The sequence below is a fragment of the Melospiza georgiana genome, chromosome 23 (assembly GCF_028018845.1).
Source record: "Melospiza georgiana isolate bMelGeo1 chromosome 23, bMelGeo1.pri, whole genome shotgun sequence".
Classification (NCBI taxonomy): Eukaryota; Metazoa; Chordata; class Aves; order Passeriformes; family Passerellidae; genus Melospiza; species Melospiza georgiana.
In genome coordinates, this window is record NC_080452.1 from 6,749,979 (window position 1) to 6,767,886 (window position 17,908).

A 17,908-nucleotide genomic window follows, 5' to 3' on the forward strand; every position below is an offset into this window, starting at 1 on the left:
ATTTAGCCTGTCCTGGGCTGCATTTGGGAGTTACTTAACTTGGATCACACCACCCCAGTGTGTGTGTGTGTGCTCTTTCTTCACCAAAGATCAGCCTCTGCCCTCGCCTGGGCTCACGTGATGAGCTCAGATCAAATGCCTGGGTCTTGATAGCAAGCCTGGGCAGGTGAAGAGCTGCATTCCTCCTTCCTTGGATGGAGATTTTGGGAGAGACAATCCAAGGGAGCAGCTCTGAGCAGGGAGAACTTCAGGCTTGTGCTCAGCTCTCTGTGGATCCCATTCCTGCATGTCCAAGGCTGGGTTGGATGGTGTGACCGTGTTCACAGGGGTCAGAGGATGAGGGCAGATGTTAAAAGGTTCTCCGGGCTTCTCCAGGCATGTTTGGGGATGTGGCTGAGCAGTGTATTAGATTTTGGGGTTTAGACCCATCACAGAATATGATTGTTATCAGTAGAGCCAGCTGAGTTTGATATCAGACAGCTCCTTGGCTGTGGTGGTGTTTGCAGGGGTCACAGGAGGAGGGAAGAAATGAGGATCTGACTCCATGTTTCAGAAGGCTGATTTATTATTTTATGATATATATTATATTAAAACTATACTAAAAGAATAGAAGAAAGGATTTAATCAGAAGGCTGGCTAAGAATAGAATAGGAAAGAATGATAACAAAGGCTTGTGGCTCAGACTCTGTCTGAGCCAGCTCACTGTTATTGGCCATTAATTAGAAACAACTAACATGGGCTGATCAAAGATTTACCTGTTGCATTCCACAGCAGCAGATAACCATTGTTTACATTTTGTTCTTGAGGCTTCTCAGGAGGAAAAATCCTAAAGAAAGGATTTTTCATGAAAGATGTCTGTGACAGGATTGGGCTTGGAGCAACCTGGGACAGTGGAAGGTGTCCCTGCCATGGCAGGGGTGGAAGGAGATGAACTTTGAGGTTCCTTCCAATCCAACCCAACCCAACCCATTCTGGAGTTCCGTGTCCTGGCAAGGCTGAGCTTCTCCTCCACGTTTCTCAGCTCCTGGTTGTGCCTTGCCCTGGGAGCAGGGAGAGGGCAGAAGCATCAGGCCTTGATTTCAGCCATGGCTTGAGATGAGGAAGCAGAAATGGGTCTGTCTGTCTGTCTGTCTGTCTGTGTGTCTGAGGAAGCTGCATCACAGGCAGTTTTTGTTGCAGCCCTCCCAACATGAGCTGTGGCAGGAAGGATGTGGGGTGGGCTGGCAGCCAGCAGAGCTGCCCAGCTTGGGCACAGCGAGGGTGGACCCACCTGGAGAGCTGTGCAGGGCTGCTGAGCCTCATCTGAGCAGCCATTTGTCCTCATGGGTAGCGGAGGGTGTCAGGGAAGGGTTCTTTCCCCAGAGGGTGCTGGGCACTGCCCAGGCTCCCCAGGGAATGCCCAGAGCTGCAGGAGTGTCCTGTGCAGGGCCAGCAGGAGTTGGACAGGATGATCCTTGTGGTTCCTTTCCAAGTGTGTTCCGTGATTCTCTGCCAGGCTGCTCCCACAGGAGCTCCCAGCTGGAGCATTCAGGAGGAATCAGCCCAGTGCTGTTGGAACCAGAGCAGCTGTGGGCACAGGCTGTGAGTGCAGCTGCTGGGCTGGGTCAGATAAACCCTGCTCCACGCCATGGGGTCCTTCAGGTTCTGCTCCCTGTGCCACCCCTGCATCCAGCAGTGCTGGGTTTGAAGGCTTGGCAGGCCCTGGAGGATCCTGGTGTGGAGCTGGGCTGCTGGGGAGGCTGTTGGAGCCCTGTCCCCCCTGGCTGTCCCTTTGCCTGGGTCCTGAGAGTGTCCTGAGTGGCACAGCAGAGGGAAAGCTGCTTTCCTGTCTGCTAATCAGGGCTGTGCAGACACACACGGAGGAAGGATGGCTCTGCTCTGGCTCAGGATGTTTTGGCAACAATGCCTATTTATAGGAGAGGGCAGGGGCCCCTCACTGCTGTGGGAGAGGGTCTCCAGGGGCTGCAGAAGCACTGAGGACAGGCTGGAGTGCTGATGAGGGACAGAGGGCTGATGATGGAGCAAATATCCCCAGCCTGGGGCTTCCCCACATTGTCCAGGTTTATCCCATTCATTGCTGAGTTACCAGCAGCTCTCTGGGACAATGGGCTGAGCCATTCCAGCCTGCAGGAACCCACACTGGAGACAGGGAGCTGCTTCCCACAGCAACTGTGCTGCTTTGGCAGAGTGCAGCAGAGCCAAGGCTTGGTGCCATGTGTGCCCAAACCATCCCTGAACTGCCTGGGAGCCCTGGCATGTCCTTGACCTTTGAGCTTTCTCACTGGTGCTATCAAAGAGATCTGCCAAGGCCAGTTCTTTGATTTGAATTGCGCTGCCGATGCCTCTGCCGAGCAGATCAGCAGCTCCAGGGGTAGCCCTGAGCCCTGGAATTGGAGGAGTGGTGCCAGCAGTGGGCAGGGTGTGGGTCTGCTGTGCTGGGGGCTCTCCACACCCAGCCTGGAGAGCGGGGCATGACCCCTTGCCAGGCAGGTTTGAGCTCCTGTGCCTCCCAGCGTGGTTTGGTGCCCATCCCTGGCTCTGCCCGCTCTGCCAGCCTGTGGTGACTCAGTGCTGGCCGGGCGTGGTGGCACTGGCTGTGCAGGACACGTGCCCAGGGTGGCAGCTGGAGCAGAGGTTTGGTGTCACTCTGGCCCCTGGTCCCACCTGGAGCAGCTCTGGCTGCTCTGCAGGGACCCTCTGCTTTTGTGCATGTGTGGAATTTGCCTTTTGCAGGGAGACTTCTTGGTGCCAGGGGATGTTACCAGAGCCAGAGGGGCCCCTGAGCACTTGTCTCCTTAGCAAAGGGAGGTTGTTAAATGCAGCTGGAGGGTTGGAACTTCTGAAATGGGATAATTGCCCAGAGAAAGGGAGGAACAGGGCTTGGTAGAGCCCATGGGCTGCTGCCTTCTGTCCAGGATGAGTTTGCACCTCTGCTGGCAAAAGGGCTCCAAGGCTGAGTGTGATCGTGCTCACAGGGGTCTGAGGATGAGGGAAGAGATGAGGATCTGACTCCATGTTTCAGAAGGTTTGATTTATTATTTTATGATATATATTACATTAAAACTATACTAAAAGAATAGAAGAAAGGATTTCATCAGAAGGCTGGCTGAGAATAGAAAAAGAAGGAATGGTAACAAAAGTTTGTGTCTCTGACAGAGTCTGAGCCAGCTGACTGTGATTGGCCATTAGTTAGAAACAATCAACATGGGCTAATCAAAGATCCACCCACTGCATTCCACAGCAGCAGATAATCAATGTTTACATTTTGTTCTTGAGGCCTCTCAGCTTCTCAGGGAGAAAAAAATCTTAAGGAAAGGATTTTTCAGAAAATATCATGGCTACAGCTGAGGATTCCACACATGAGATGTCTGTGTTGAAACCATGCAGGACCTGCAGGTTCTGTGCAGCCACCCCAGTTCTCCCTGGTGGTTTCCCCTGCATTCCTTGCTGGATTTTCTGGAGGATGTGTTCTGTATCCCCTGGATTCCACGTGTGGGAAGTCTCCTGTTTGTGCAGGCTCTGCTTGGCTTGGAGAAGCCAGAGTGTTTCTTTAGCATTCCTTCTCTGCTGATCTAAACATGGGGTGATTTTTCACTTGAAGATGAAAACTCACTCATTTTTTTTTCTGCCTTTTGAAACTCCCCAGGCTGGGCACCACTGCCCTCCAGTCTCTTGGGTGGCAAATTTAGGTCAGGCGTTGGCAAACAGAGCACCAGGCAGGTTTTCACTTGTGCTGTGGAGCAAGAGAGCTCTCCTGGGAGGAGGATGCACTCTTCCCCAGCCACCACAGCTCTTAAATCCTGTGTCAAGCAGCAGCTCCTCTCTGGAGAGGCAGATGTGGCTCCTTTTTCCTTTTTCCTCATGTCCTGTGTGTCTCTGCTGAGTGGGGAGCTCAGGTGCCACAGGGATTTATTTATCTCACTCTTGCAGGAGGGCTGGCTGAGATCCACACTGCTGTGTTCCTCTGCCATTAAATAATTTCCTTCAGTTTGCATGCCTGGGATCCCTCAGGGTGTTCTGTGCCTGCTGTGTTTGTTTTTGGAGCCTCAGCTCCCTTTCCATGTGTGCACAAACAGCCCCTGTGGGGAGGGAGCTCTGGAAGCCTGTCCTGAGCACGTGGTGGATGAGATTTGGGGAGGAATGTTCTGCAGCAATTGCCAGGAGCAGATGGGACATTGGGGTGAGGAGCATGGCTGGGGTGCTGTCACCAAAGGGGACAAAGGTGGTACAGAGACTCCATCATCAGAAAGCTTAAAAAATCACTTTATTATTATATATTTATTATATAGAAATCCACAGTTCTTACAGAAACAATGGTGGACCTCAGACCTGATTGGCCTTCAGGAATCTTCTCTCACCTATTGGTCAAGAAGGGACAACTCCTCCTTGTAAACTTCTCTGACCAACAGAGATTGCCTGCCAGGTGCAGGGATTGAGATAAGAATTGTTTTAATTCTTTCTCTGAGCTTTCTTACAGCTCCCCAGGAAGATCCTCTGACATCTCTGTCTCTCTGTTCAGAGGATGTTTTCACCATTTTCCCCATTTTTGTGATTTTTCTCCTCAGGAAGTGACATCTACACGGTGAAGGTGGAGGAGCTGGGTTCAGGCTGGGTTTGGGATCAATTTTGACTCATTTCTAATCCAATTTTCCTTATTTTTCCCAGTTTTTAACCCAATTTTCACAATTTTTTCCCATTTTTATGATTTTTCTTCCCAGGAAGTGACATCTCCACAGTGAAGGCGGAGGAGCTGGGTTTGAGGTCCATTTTCTCCACTTCTAACCCCATTTTCTCCATTTTTAGACCATTTCTTCACCGATTTTCTCCATTTCCCCCCAATTTTCACCATTTTTCACCGTTTTTCTCAATTTTTTCCCCAATTTTCCCCTGTTTTTCCCCTTTTTTCTGTTTTCCCCTGTTTTCCCCCGTTTTTCACCATTTATCCCCCGATTTTCACCAATTTTCACAGGTTTTCTCCATTTTCCCCCAATTTTCCCCATTTTTCACTGTTTTTTCCATTTTTCCCCAATTTTCCCCATTTTTCACTGTTTTTTCCATTTTCTCCCAATTTTAGATGATTTTCTCCATTTTCCCCCAATTTTCCCCATTTTTCACCATTTTTCTCAATTTCCCCCCAAATTTCACCATTTTTCTCAATTTTCCCCAAATTTTCCCCATTTTCACAGTTTTTCTCCATTTCCCCCAATTTTCACCATTTTCTACCGCTCTTCTCAATTTTTTCCCAAATTTTCATAATTTTTCTCCATTTTCCCCCCAATTTTCACCATTTTCACCGTTTTTCTCCATTTTCCCCCCAATTTTCACCATTTTCTCCATTTCCCCCCGATTTTCACCATTTTTCACCGTTTTTCTCCATTTCCCCCCAATTTTCACCATTTTTTCACCGTTTTTTCCCAAATTTTCACCGTTTTTTCCCAAATTCTCACCATTACTCCCCAAATTTTGTGCTTACCACAGCCTGCAGCTGACGTCTCTCGTTTTTGCCCGCAGGTCGGAGCAGCCAGCCCGGACTCTGCGGCCTCGCCGGGCCCTTGGCAGCGCGGTGCCAGCTTTGATGCGTGCAGCGCAGGGCAGGACGTGTCCAGGGCCGGGCATGGGCTGTGCGTGAGCCCCCCTGGCACTGCCATGCACCCCGTGGGCGCTGGGGACAGCAGCTTCACCCGCGGGGCCCTGCAGGGCCAGACCCTGTCCCGCAGCCACTGCCGCAACATCAGGCAGAAGATCTCGCAGTGGGAGGGCAGGACGAGGGGCTGCCCCAGCAAGGACAGGCAGCAGCTCAAGGACTTCGGGGTGAAATACGACCCCAGCTGCAATAATGCGCTGCCCAAAGTGAAGGCAGAATGCACTGAGAACGGCACGAGGGCTGGGGGTAAAGATCCCAAGAGCCTGGGGTTGGATTTTAGGGAAGATGCTCGGAGATGCTGTGGTGGCCCAGCTTCCCCAGCCAAGGAGAAAGGAGAGGGACAAACAGGCTGCCTGAGCCCAGGCGTGACGCTGCCCCCAGGGAACTTCTATACCTCACAAGCTCTGTGGAGGAGAGCAGATCCCCCCGTGCCTGGCAGAACCTCTCCTGTGGCCTTGGACCTCCAGAGGAAGCGAGGCAGCGCTGGCTCCGCGGAAAGGGAACTGCAAATCAAAGGAGTGGACGCTCTCTGCAGGGCAGAGAGGAGCTTGAGGAACATTTACTCTGAGGTTGAGGGGCAGGAGGAGGAGGAGGCAGCTCCTGATCCACCTCCCAAACCCCGCAGGACTTTCCGCTACCTGGCAGAGAAGGGTGCTGGGGGTCGTAGAGCTGCCAGTGCCACCAGGGAAGGTCCCCAGCAAAAACAGTGTGGAAGGGACTTGGTGTCATCCTCCAACAACCCTGAGAAGAAAACAGCCAGCAGGAGGATCAGAGGGAGAGCCCAGAGGTACGTAATTCATCTCTCATGTCTGAAATATTTATTGCAATTATTTTCTAGGTGGGTTTAAGCAGCTTGCTTGGCATGATGTCCTTGTGGAGTGCTGCTAGTGATGGTGCCTCTTTTCATGGGGAAGGGATGTTCCTGGGTGAAAGTATCCTGCTTTTGCTGCTGACAGTCTTGCAAAGAGGGCTCCAGGTTCCAAAAAGAAGACAGCCTATATGTTAGAACAGAGTGGAGTCACCTCAGGGAGAGACCTGCCTGCTCCCTGCCTGCTGCTTGCCCTCAGCTGCAATTTGGGAATGGCAGAGGAGCTTTCTCTTGGGGCACTGTAGCTGCCGAGTGTTTGGCTTTTGTGGGAGTGAAGGTTTCTCTTGTTAAGGGTGGAGGCTGTGGTTCTGCTCCTGCAGTAGGTTTGCCTGGTTTTCCCTCTTTCCCATACCCTTCTGAGGTGGCTTGATGCAAATCCTGCTCACAGGTGAGCTGCCTGTGCTGGACTGGTGTGCAGAGATGTGGCTTGAGGTTCTGAAACCTTCCACTGTGGCAAAGTGTGCAGCAACAACCCAGATTTGATGATCAGGATGGGCTAAATCCCTGCCAGCTCCTCTGTGACCTCAGTGCCCTAATTTCAAAATAGTGGCCAAGTGGATGGAAATGCCAGCCCACAAATGCATGAACACCTTGAGCACCAGGAGGAGAGGCCAGTAGGAAGCAGTGCCCTGGTTCTGAGCTGCTGCAAGAATTCAAACATGGTTTGGGTTCTTTGCTCTGTCAGGATGGGGCTGGCCATGCCTGCTTGGGGTGTGCTTGGCCATGGAGCCTCCAGCTCCCTTTCTTACTTAATAACTCTCCCAGAGTAAGTGAGCAGGACTCACCTGGTGTGCTGGCTTTGACTGGGATAATTTTCTACTTGGCATCTTGTGTGCTGCTGTGTTTGGGGTTGTGATGAGAATATTGGTAACACAGCAGTGCTCACACAGAGCTGGGAGGGGACACAGCAGGGACAGCTGACCCCAAGGATGTTCCAGACCCTGTGATGTTCTGCTCAGCAGTATAAACTGGGGAAGAAGCAGAAAGGGGGGAAATTTGGAGTTTGTGTTCCCAAGTCACTGTTATGCATGATGGAACCCCTGGACATGGCCAAACACTGAGGGAAATAGGGAATGAATCCCTTGTTTTGCTTTCCTTGCTTGTGCAGCTCTTGCTTTACTTTCCAAAGGGAATGAATCCCTTGTTTTGCTTTCCTTGCTTGTGCAGCTCTTGCTTTACCTTCCAAACTGTCTTTATCTCAATCCATGCATGTGTTTTCTCTCTTTACCCTCTGATTCTCTCCCCCATCCCACGGGCTGGGAGTGAGGGGCTGAGCTGCTGCCTTGGAAATGCGAGCCCAGAGTGGAGCATCCACGTGCTGGATGGTCCCAGGGAGGGCCACACTGTGTTTGACTGCAGACAGCAGCTCCTTTAGAAGCAATCCCCTTTGTTTTCCTCTAGGAAATCTTTTGAGTTTGAGGACATCCAGGGCTTCCGCAGGCGGCCGGTGGGCGGCGGCTGCCACAGACCCCGGGAGGAGACCAATGGCTCTGCAGGATCCAGGCTGCTCTGCACTCAGTCTCAGGACAACATCTACGAGGACATTATCTGTATGTGCCTGGGCTTCTGGGGGTGTCCTCACCGTGGTTAAGGGTGGAATTTGTGCTGGGAAGGGAGGAGGGAAGGTGAGGATGCATTGCGGCCCTTTCCAGCTCTGGGGTTTTTGAGGTTTTCCCCATCTGGGGTTCTTTGTTGATGTTGGTGACATCTGCATGTGAACAGCCTGATTTCAGATGTCATTGGAGGTCACTGGAGTTGGCCTGTGCTAAACTGATTTCTTTATTAGCCCTTGGAATGCTTTGCTTGAGTGTTGCACAGAGATCAGTGTGAACACTGCCAAAATGAGCTGCTTTGCAATGGAGCTGCTTGCTGTGCAGGGGGAAGAAGTGTTTTGTTCTGCTGAATCCATGTGCAGTTTGCCAAGGTGATGGCAGTGGGTTAGAAGGATCCAGCTTCAAACGGGTCTCTCAGACCCTGTTATTGGCACACTCTCCCCACTTGTATCCCTGGCTGAAATTACAGGGCTTTATCTCCTTTCATAAATCCCCCATCCAATGCTTTTTTCCAGGTCCTACAAAAGAACATCCCTATGAGGATATCAGAGCACTGCCCTTGCCCCTGTGGAAGGTCCCATCTGTGTGGAAGCTGCCCCCTCCCCGGAGCATCAGCAGGGCTCCCAAGGTGGGCTGGGGGGATTAAAGGGTCAGGGGTTTGCAGAACCATTCCCACAAGGGTCCTCATTTGTGCTCAGCCTCACATTCCACTCTGCAAGTCATTGGTTTGCCTTATTGTTTTATTGCTTGTTATTAATGTAAATAACACATGATGTAAATAATGAATAGCCATGGCAGCTGATTAAGCTGCTAAGGAGCAACAGAGTAGGAACAAGAGAGATTTGGTGAGAGGCTTGAGTGGGGAGGTGGGATGGAGACTTGGTAGAGCAGATTTACCTGCTGAAATGTGACTCCTCTGCCTGGGACCTTGGACCAAAGCTGGATCTCATGCTTAACTCTCTCTTCTGCTTCTGTTTTCCAGCCTCCCCCCAAACCTCCCTTCCTCAGCCGTAAGTCACTGGAGCTGAAGCCCACCCAGACAAATTTCCACGGGAAGGTGGGGAAGGAAACCTCCCTGCCTGTCACTCTGTCTGAGTGGAAGCTGTTCCGAGCAGTGGAGGCTGCCAGCAGGAGAAAGAACCTGCCCTGGGTGAGATTCAAATGTAAAACTTCACTTCTGGCCTGGCATTTCAAGCTCTTGCTGCTTCGTGAGAGGCCACAGAGCTGTGGGCCAGGCAGGTGATTGCTGCTTGGCACTGCTGCCCCAGCCATTCCCTCTCCAAGTGGCAGGGCTGGTGTTTGGGGGGTCTGAGTGCCAGTTCTGGCTGGGACAGTGCTGGTTTTGTTGGCCAGGAATCACAGTGGTGTTTTTGTGGGCAGACAAAGTGCTCAGTGTTGGCCTGGAGGTCAGGGCTGTGTGTGAGCACAAGCCCTTCCTCGTGCTTTGTCACCTAAGCCTTGTTCCCAGTGTTTCCATGGAGTGTTGGTGCTGGGTTTGTGCTCTTGGAGAGCTCCAGGGGCAGCTCTGTGTGCACGTGTCCCTGCTCCCAGTGCTTTCCCAGGCTGGTCCTGGTGTTCACTGCAGTTTCTGAGCTGTGGGATAGTTGTGGGGCCCTTGGAATGTTGGCCAGGAGTTCTGGACTGGCACCAGGAGCAGCTGTTTCACAGTTTAAGGGTGCAGAGGAGCTCTCAGGGATAAGAGCTTTTCACAAAGCCTTCATCCAGCTGTCCCTTCTGGCCTCTCCCTCCTGCCTGGCTGCAAAGACAATTATGCTGCTGAGGCCAGAGGGGTGAGGAAGGCTTTTAATCCATCTTCACACAGAGAACTTTTCAGTTTGCTGCCTTGGGAAGGCTTCTAGATCCTTCTGTTGGTTACCAGCTGACATCCCTGTGTGACAAAAGGCACCACATGCTGTAAAAGGGCAGCTGTGGTGGCACTTTGTGCATGGGACTCAAATTGTGGTAGTGAGAAAGATTTATTTTTGCTGTGGTAAAATCATTTCACTTCAGCAGATCTTTATTTCATCTGAAAATCACGTGTGTTTGCTCAGATTGCACAAGGCTGTGAGGTAGAGTTGGACAGCTGCAAAGGACTTTTCAAACCTTTAAAGTGCTTTGGAGTATCAAGTAACTTCTGTCTGTGTTTTGAAACAAATTCTAGGTCTGGAAAATCAGGAAGGAGATGGCAAGATTATAAAAATGCTGTGATGGAGAGTATCTCTCATTTGGAGAGGGGAAAATAAAATGTTCTCCAAAAGCAAACCTATTCCAAAAATCTGGTAACAATTTACATGCAGGAAGAGCACTTTACTCTCTTTGCTCATGAGGAATTGAGCCAAGATTGCTTGAGAGGTTGAGAAAAGGACTGGGGTCTAAAAAGACAAAACCTTTTGCCTAAGAAACACATGGCTGCCCTAAACACACCCAGGGTGGTGACTCAGCTGCACAAAAATCAGGAGAGAAATGAAGATCTCCTTGGTAAGGCTGGGTAAAAAGGGAAAGAAGGCAGGTTTGGCAGGAGGAGCCCTGCTCTCTGCAGTGGGCTGTTTGTTCCCTCAGTGCTGAGGCAGAAAATGGGGAGAAATCCACTGGAAAAGCAGAGCCTAAGCCTGGATTGCTGATCTGGGGATTAAACACTTGAGCTGAACAAACAGGTTCTCTTTAATACATTTCTTTTTATGCTGTATTTGTGATGACAAATGGCTGGGCCCCACCCTCCTGTGTTCAGTTTAATGAATTCTTGAGGCAGGAATGAACTTGACCTGCTCCCTGCATTTAGGGTAAATCCCTGTTGTCATGAAGAGCCTTTGATGTGGGGAGTCAGGAGCCCCTGGGGCACTGGCAGGTGAGGGGAAAGCAGAGAGCAGGGACACAGAAAGTGACAGGACTTTGGCTGTAAGGCTGTTGTGACCAGTGGAAGGAGGATTACCAGTCAAAGTGCTGACCCTTCTTTCATGTCTGTGCTTAGTCTGCACTGGGTTGTGCTTTTACCCAGCTTTTTTCTTCCACTGGGCCAGCTGTGTGGTCCTGCAGCATTGTTCTGCCCCACTGTCTGTCTTCATTTGTGCAAAATCACAGAATGGTTTGGGGTGGAAAAGCCCTTAAATTGCTCCTGCCATGGCCATGGACACCTTCCAGCAGAGCAGGGTGCTCTGAGTCCATCATCCTCTCATTCCAGCAAACTCCTGGGGCAGGGCCTGTGCTTTAAGCTCCTTTGTGCTTCAGGAGACTTGAGCTGACATCGACCACAGCAGCAAACCCAAAACCCAACCCCCAAGCTAGAGTGAGAGAGCTCTGCTTTTCCTGGCCTTGGAAGGAGTTGGGGAGCATTTTCTGAGTCTTCTGTGCTGCAGGGTTTGAGATGTTCTTGCAGGTGCCTTTGCATAGAAAATGGAGATCTGATGCCTGACAGTTTGTCACTTCTATTTGGGAAGGCAAGTGTGACATTTTCCAGAGTGCCTGTACAGTCTGGTGTCAGCTTTGAGCTGTGCTGACAGGGATCTCTGTGCTGCAGCAGAAATCTGTGCTCATTCTTTATGCAGTGAGCTGGGATAGAAGGAACCTGTGAGCCAGGGTTCCTGCAGGGTTTGGGCAGCTCCCCCAGGTCCTGGTGGTGGCTGTTGGGAACCTGGAGCCTTCTCTGGACCCCCACATTAACCTCTGCTTCTGTTTTGGGTTTCAGCTGGTACTGAAAATACAGGAAATCTTTGATTCCAAGCGTGGAAAGAAGAAGGTGAAGCTGCTCAGTCCTGCTGGGAGAGAAGCAGCTCCAGTGAAAGGTACTGGGGTCTGCAGCACCACTGTCTGTGCTCTGAGCACCCTGAGGGGCACAATTCCTCTGCCCTGGCCTGGCACCACCCCCTCATGCTGACTCAGCAGTGCAAACCCCACACTTGTGGCTGGAATTGAACTTTCAGCTCAAGGAGCACCTGCCCAACCCAAATTTAACTCTGCCACAAGGGGAGGATTCTGAGCCTGGGTTAAAAATGCTTTTTCAAAAAAGCAGATTAAAGCGAAAATTCCTCAGAAAACCACTTGGCATGGGAGCTACCAGTGACTCCTGCACTCATTATCTGTGTGCCTTGTTCTGACTGTATAATTTATAATTATAGGGGTTTTATTTTATAGTTATTCTGTTCAGCAGCTCTGTTAAGTTTCATAGCAGCCTCAGCCAACCTGGTTTGTGTTCTCTGCCCATGTTCAGCTGACCTGCAGGTCACTCACTGGCACCACTGCCTTGATATCAGCTCTGCTTTTTGCAATGTGCAAATTTAACTCTGCCACAAGGGGAGGATTCTGAGCCTGGGTTAAAAGTGCTTTTTCAAAAAAGCAGATTAAAGCAAAAATTCCTCAGAAAACCACTTGGCATGGGAGCTACCAGTGACTCCTGCACTCATTATCTGTGTGCCTTGTTCTGACTGTGTAGGGTCTTTATTTATATTTATAGTAAGGTCTTTATTTATAATTATAGAGGTTTTATTTATAGTTATTCTGTTCAGCAGCTCTGTTAAGTTTCATAGCAGCCTCAGCCAACCTGGTTTGTGTTCTCTGCCCCTGTTCAGCTGACCTGCAGGTCACTCACTGGCACCACTGCCTTGATATTAGCTCTGCTTTTTGCAATGTGCTGTTGTCACACATTTCCCAGTTGCCCTTGGCTGATGCTTTGGGCAGGATTGGTGGGCAGCCCTGAGGGATGTTGATGTGATGAGTCTCAGGTTGTCTCTCTTTCCCAACTTTGGGTGTTGCCCATCTTCCTTCTGCATGGTTAATAAGTGAAAACTGTGTGTGTTTCAGGTGAAACCAGCGGCAACGAAAGCGATACGGAAAATCAGCCCAAAAGTGAGTGAATCACAGGGCTGGTCCTGTCCCACAGCACTGCACCCTTGGCTGAGGCCCTGCTGGGATGAGCTGATGTGTGGAATCTGCTGAGACAGGGCCAGGGAGCCTCTCAGAGGCCACATGGCCAAGTCTGGCAGCTGCTGCTGTGACAAACCAACCTCTGTTTCTGTCCTTTCCCTGAGCCCTCGAGGTTTAATGCCATTAATCTGGCAGTCAGCAGAAGCAGAGTCATTTTTGGGTTGCTGGGAGGTTGTTCCTGATCACCTTTGCTGCTGCTGCTTGAGGTTATTTCCCTCCTGATTCCTTCCCTTGGTTCTGTTTTATGTCATGCTGTGAAATGTCCTTTCCTCTGGGGTGAGTTCACCTGGGTATTTGTCCTGAGCTGGATCATAGACCCAAACTCCAGACCTGAAACACCTACTTGGTTTTAGGTGCTTTTAGCTTCCATGTGAAGACAGATTAACAGAAAGATCTGGCACAGGTGCCCAGAGCAGCTGTGGATGCCCCTGGATCCCTGGAAGTGTCCATGGCCAGGCTGGGACAGTGGAAGGTGTCCCTGCCATGGCAGGGGGTGGCACTGGATGAGCTATGAGGTCCCTTCAACCCAAACCACTCAAGGATTCATAGAATTCTAGATAGAATTCATTGATAGAATTCTGTGGTTCTATGATTTTATTTTAGGTATTTCATTTATTTGGAAACATTCTAAAGGCTTTAATTTAGAATGAAGAGTGAAATTCCATTTCTTTACGTTAAGGAGAGTAGTGGAGAGTGAAGGATCTCAGCAGAAATATTGAGATTTCTTCAGAAAGATTGAGTCACTGCCTGATGGAAGAGTTGTTTGAGAGTGTCTAGAATGTGTCACAGGAATTCCTGACGTCAGAGAGCTGTGCCTGTGCTTGTGAGCCCGTGCTGCCTGTCAGGACAGCCCAGCCTGGGGGTGCCTCTGCCTCTCCTGAGTGCCCCTGGTGTTTGGAGTGGCTCCCTGAGCTCCTGGCAGCTCCTGACCTGGATGGAGCAGCTGCCCTTCACTCCCTGGTACCCCTTTGTGCCACTCTGAGATGTGTAAGAACATCAGGGCAGCAGGAGAAATTTCAGGATCTCTCAGGGGGGATTTGCAGAGCTGCAGATTTGCAGGATTGTGGATTTGCAGGCCAGTGCTTCCTGTCTGAATCACAGAATCCTGCAAGTGTTAAGGTAGGGAAAGACCTCTGAGGTCATCAAGTGCAGTCATCAACCCAGCAGCAGCACCATGCTCACCACTAAACCACATCCTCAAGTGCCACATTGTGACTGTTTGCAGGGGTCTGAGGAAGAGGGATTGATTCATTATTTTAATTATATATATTATATTAAATATATATATAATATAATATATATAATAAAATAATATTTTATTGATTGATTATTTTGTTATATATATGGATTATTTTATGATATATACTATCATAAAATATGATTGCAGCCATCATAATATTATCATAATAATATGATTGATTTATTATTGATTGATTATTTTATTATATATTATATTAAAACGATACTAAAAGAATAGAATAAAGGATTTTATCAGAAGGCTAGCTAAGAATAATAAAAGAAGAAATAAATAACAAAGGCTTGTGGCTCGGACAGAGAGTCTGAGCCAGCTGACTGTGATTGGCCATTAATTAGAAATAACTGCATGAGACCAATCACAGATTTACTTGTTGCATTTTACAGCAGCAGATAATCATTGTTTACATTTTGTTTTTGAGGTCTCAGCTTCTTAGGAGAAAAAATCTTAAGGAAAGGATTTTTCAGGAAACACATCTGACACCACATCCACACACTTTTAAACACCTCCAGGGATGGTGACTCCACCACTGCCCTGGACAGCTTGCTCCAATGATAACAACCATCCCAGTGAGGAAATTGTCCCTGATATCCAATCTAAACCTCCTCCAGTGGAATCTGAGGTTATTTCCTTCCTGCCTGGGGGAAGATCAGCTCTGTGCACGAGGAGCTGACACAAGTTTTATACCCCACAGGGACCATTTGGATGTTGGGCAAATCCCCCCATCCCTTTTCCCCATCTGATGGCACTGCTCAGTCCTCTCCTGTGCCCTGTAGGTGTGTGGCAGTGCCAGCCACAAGCTGATTTGGGGTTTTTTGCTCTGCCCAGGTCGCCCCAGGTGCCTGAGGCGCTCGCCCTCCAAGAGGAACCCTCACTACCAGACCTTGGAGAGGGATCTCATCGAGCTCCAGGAGCAGAGGCTCTTCGAGCTCTTCGTGGTGGTGTCCCTGCACAAGAAGGCATCTGAGGTCACCTACACACCACACATCATCCAGCAGTTCCCCAGCAAGGTAGGAGCTCTGTGGGAACCTGCCCAGGGAGCTGCTCAGCTCTGTTTCCCCTCGTGAGCTGCACTGGTCAGGATCTGGGTTTGCTCTGTTACACACCTAATGTGTGGTGTCAGAAGGCTGTTAAATATGTGTCTTCATAATGAGCTTATTGTCTTTTTTGAACTGCTTTTTTCCTACTTAATTCAAATTTCATGATGCCACGATGGGGTGTTTGATACCAGCTGAAGGAGAGGAAGAGTGCAGAGCTCTGTCCTCATCCTGGCAGTCTGTCCTTTACAAACAAGGAGTGAGGCACTGATGCTGCACAGGAACTGGAATTCCAGGGTTTTTATGCTTATTTGTACTGTTTTGAAAAAGAATGATGATAAAATGGCAAAGCTGTTTGTAGAAACCCCCAAAACCAGGAGAGCTGTGGGAGGTGAAGCTAAACCAAGCCCTTTGAAATGAGCTGTTCAGCACAAAACCAGTGTGTGACTGAATTATAGCTCAGTGAACTAAGTTGGGAAGCTGAGGTGGAGCCTTGGTGTTTCTGTGGTACCAGATTGAGATGAATATTCAGTTCTCAGTGTCTGGGCTCATAGCTGCTGCCTTCCACTGAAAATAACAGAGCCAGCAATTCTGGCTGTGCCTTCAGAAAGCCAGGAGTGATTGAGGAGTCTGCATGGCACCCACACAGAGGGGATGTCAGATCCACTCAGGGAGGTTGTGTGGGACCCCAGCAGGTCCCACAGTGTCCCAGTTCCTGCTGCTTAAGGGATTTGTGTGCAAATAACTCCAGTGCCTAAGTGTGTGAATGCCTTGGGTTCACAGGATGAATAAGGAGCTACATCCAGGAAGAGTGCACAGTGTTAATTTAGTGGGTAAAACTGAACACACCCAAATAATATCTGCTAAAATTGCAAACTTTGGGGTGTTGGGAGGAAGAAAGGAGTGCAGAAATTTGGTGCAACTTCTCAGTTTGTCCATTGCCTTTGGGTTTCCCTCCTGCTCTCTACTGGCTTTTGTAAAAGCACTGACACAAAAAATTACTTTCTCAGATTTGTTTATCTTCTGCTCAAGGGAAAGTGTTTTGGTGAGTGGCTTAGATGGGACAGTGGGTCAGATTGGGTGTCTCCATTCTAATATTAGCTTTGCTTCCAAGTAATCTGCTGTCACCCTCTGCTTTGGGCTGTGTGCCCAAGGACATCTAAGCTTTGGTACAACTGTTACTCTGTCAAAATGCTGTTCTGTTTTCCTAACACTTTGTGCTGTCACAGCTGGGACACTGCAATAGCCTGGATGTGCTGAGTGCTTAAAATCAACTTCATGCAATAAACTTTCCACTTCCCAGGGGCATTTCCTACTTAAATATGTAAAATTTCCTTACATTTCTTATGGAGCCTTTTATCTGAACACCCTTTTTTGCCCTTTCTGGCCAGTTTTGATCATTGAAAGTATCCTGGAGTCCTTGAGGGATTTGATTTGAACCCACATGTGGAGTGGCTGGAACATGTGATTCAGGGACAGTTTTTGCACTTCAGTTACGAGTGATCTGCACATCAAAAGCTGAACACATTCCTCTTCCTATTTGAGTGTTTTCAAATCTCCCAGGGGTAGAACCAAGGCAGGCTGACCCAGCCATCATTTGGGGGCTCATTTCTACATTATTTTTCCAATTAACTTAGCCATGCTTGTAGATCCTTACAAAGGATCCATCCTTACCAAGCTGGGCCGTTTTACAAAGGTCCAGTCAGCAGGAAAAATACAAGAGGGAGCCGGGAATCTGCTAATAGTCAGAACATGTTCTCCTGTACCTATACATTAGTTATGGGTTGGATCAGCCTTTGGAAGTGTCAGGAAGATGCTTTCTGTATTTTAAATGCTGCAGCTGTGCACCAACTTGAGTGACTTCAAATGCATCTGTTACCCCTCCAGCCTGAACATCCCTTCAGACCATCAAAGGACACTGAAGAGAGGCTAAAGGTCATTCCCAAATTCTGCTTTCCAGATCCCAAAGACTGGTTCCCTTCATCAGACCTTAAAAGGTAAAGATTTGGTTTTGAATACTTGTGAACTGAGAGAGGCAATGCTGAAAGCTTTGGGCTGTGCCAGAGGAGCAGCAGCCAGAGCAGGGGAAAAGGGGAAAGGATCCAGGAAATCCCTGTGGTAGGAGGGAGGATGAGGTGTGGAGCTGGGCTAGAGAGCTGCTGCTGCCTTTCCTGTAAGGAGGAAAAATCTGTCCAAGGCCAGCTGCTGGGGCTGGAAGTGCTTCTGCTGCTCCTTGGCTGAATGGGGAAGCAGCTGGGAAGGAGGAGAGAGGGAAAAGCTCAGTGAGAGAAGCTGGGAAGGAGAAGAGATGGAAAAGCTCAGTGAGAGAAGCTGGGAAGGAGAAGAGATGGAAAAGCTCAGTGAGAGAAGCTGGGAAGGAGAAGAGATGGAAAAGCTCAGTGAGAGGAGCTGGGAAGGAGGAAAGCTAGAAAAGCTCAGTGAGAAGCAGCTGGGAAAAAGGAGAGCTGGAAAAGCTCAGTGAGAGGAGATGGGAAGGAGGAGAGATGGAAAAGCTCAGTGAGAGAAGCTGGGAAGAAGGAAAGCTAGAAAAGCTCAGTGAGAAGCAGCTGGGAAAGAGGAGAGCTGGAAAAGCTCAGTGAGAGCAGCTGCGGAGAAGGAAAGCTAGAAAAGCTC

General features: G+C 49.4%; 1 protein-coding gene across 3 annotated transcripts in view; it reads left to right on the top strand.

The window, feature by feature from the left end:
- DENND2C (DENN domain containing 2C) overlaps positions 1-17,908 on the top strand; it is a 31,857-nt gene that overhangs the window by 2,767 nt on the left and 11,182 nt on the right. The window contains exons 2-9 of one of the 3 annotated variants that reach the window (XM_058039952.1): positions 5,512-6,431; positions 7,914-8,062; positions 8,581-8,693; positions 9,048-9,215; positions 11,748-11,844; positions 12,860-12,904; positions 15,066-15,247; positions 17,162-17,271. In XM_058039952.1, the coding sequence (XP_057895935.1) occupies positions 5,647-6,431; positions 7,914-8,062; positions 8,581-8,693; positions 9,048-9,215; positions 11,748-11,844; positions 12,860-12,904; positions 15,066-15,247; positions 17,162-17,271 (1,649 nt within the window). In that variant the 5' untranslated portion in view covers positions 5,512-5,646. Of the gene's footprint in view, positions 1-5,270; positions 6,432-7,913; positions 8,063-8,580; positions 8,694-9,047; positions 9,216-11,747; positions 11,845-12,859; positions 12,905-15,065; positions 15,248-17,161; positions 17,272-17,908 lie in introns of those variants that run through there. The other 2 variants (XM_058039955.1, XM_058039954.1) reach the window with 2 other exon arrangements.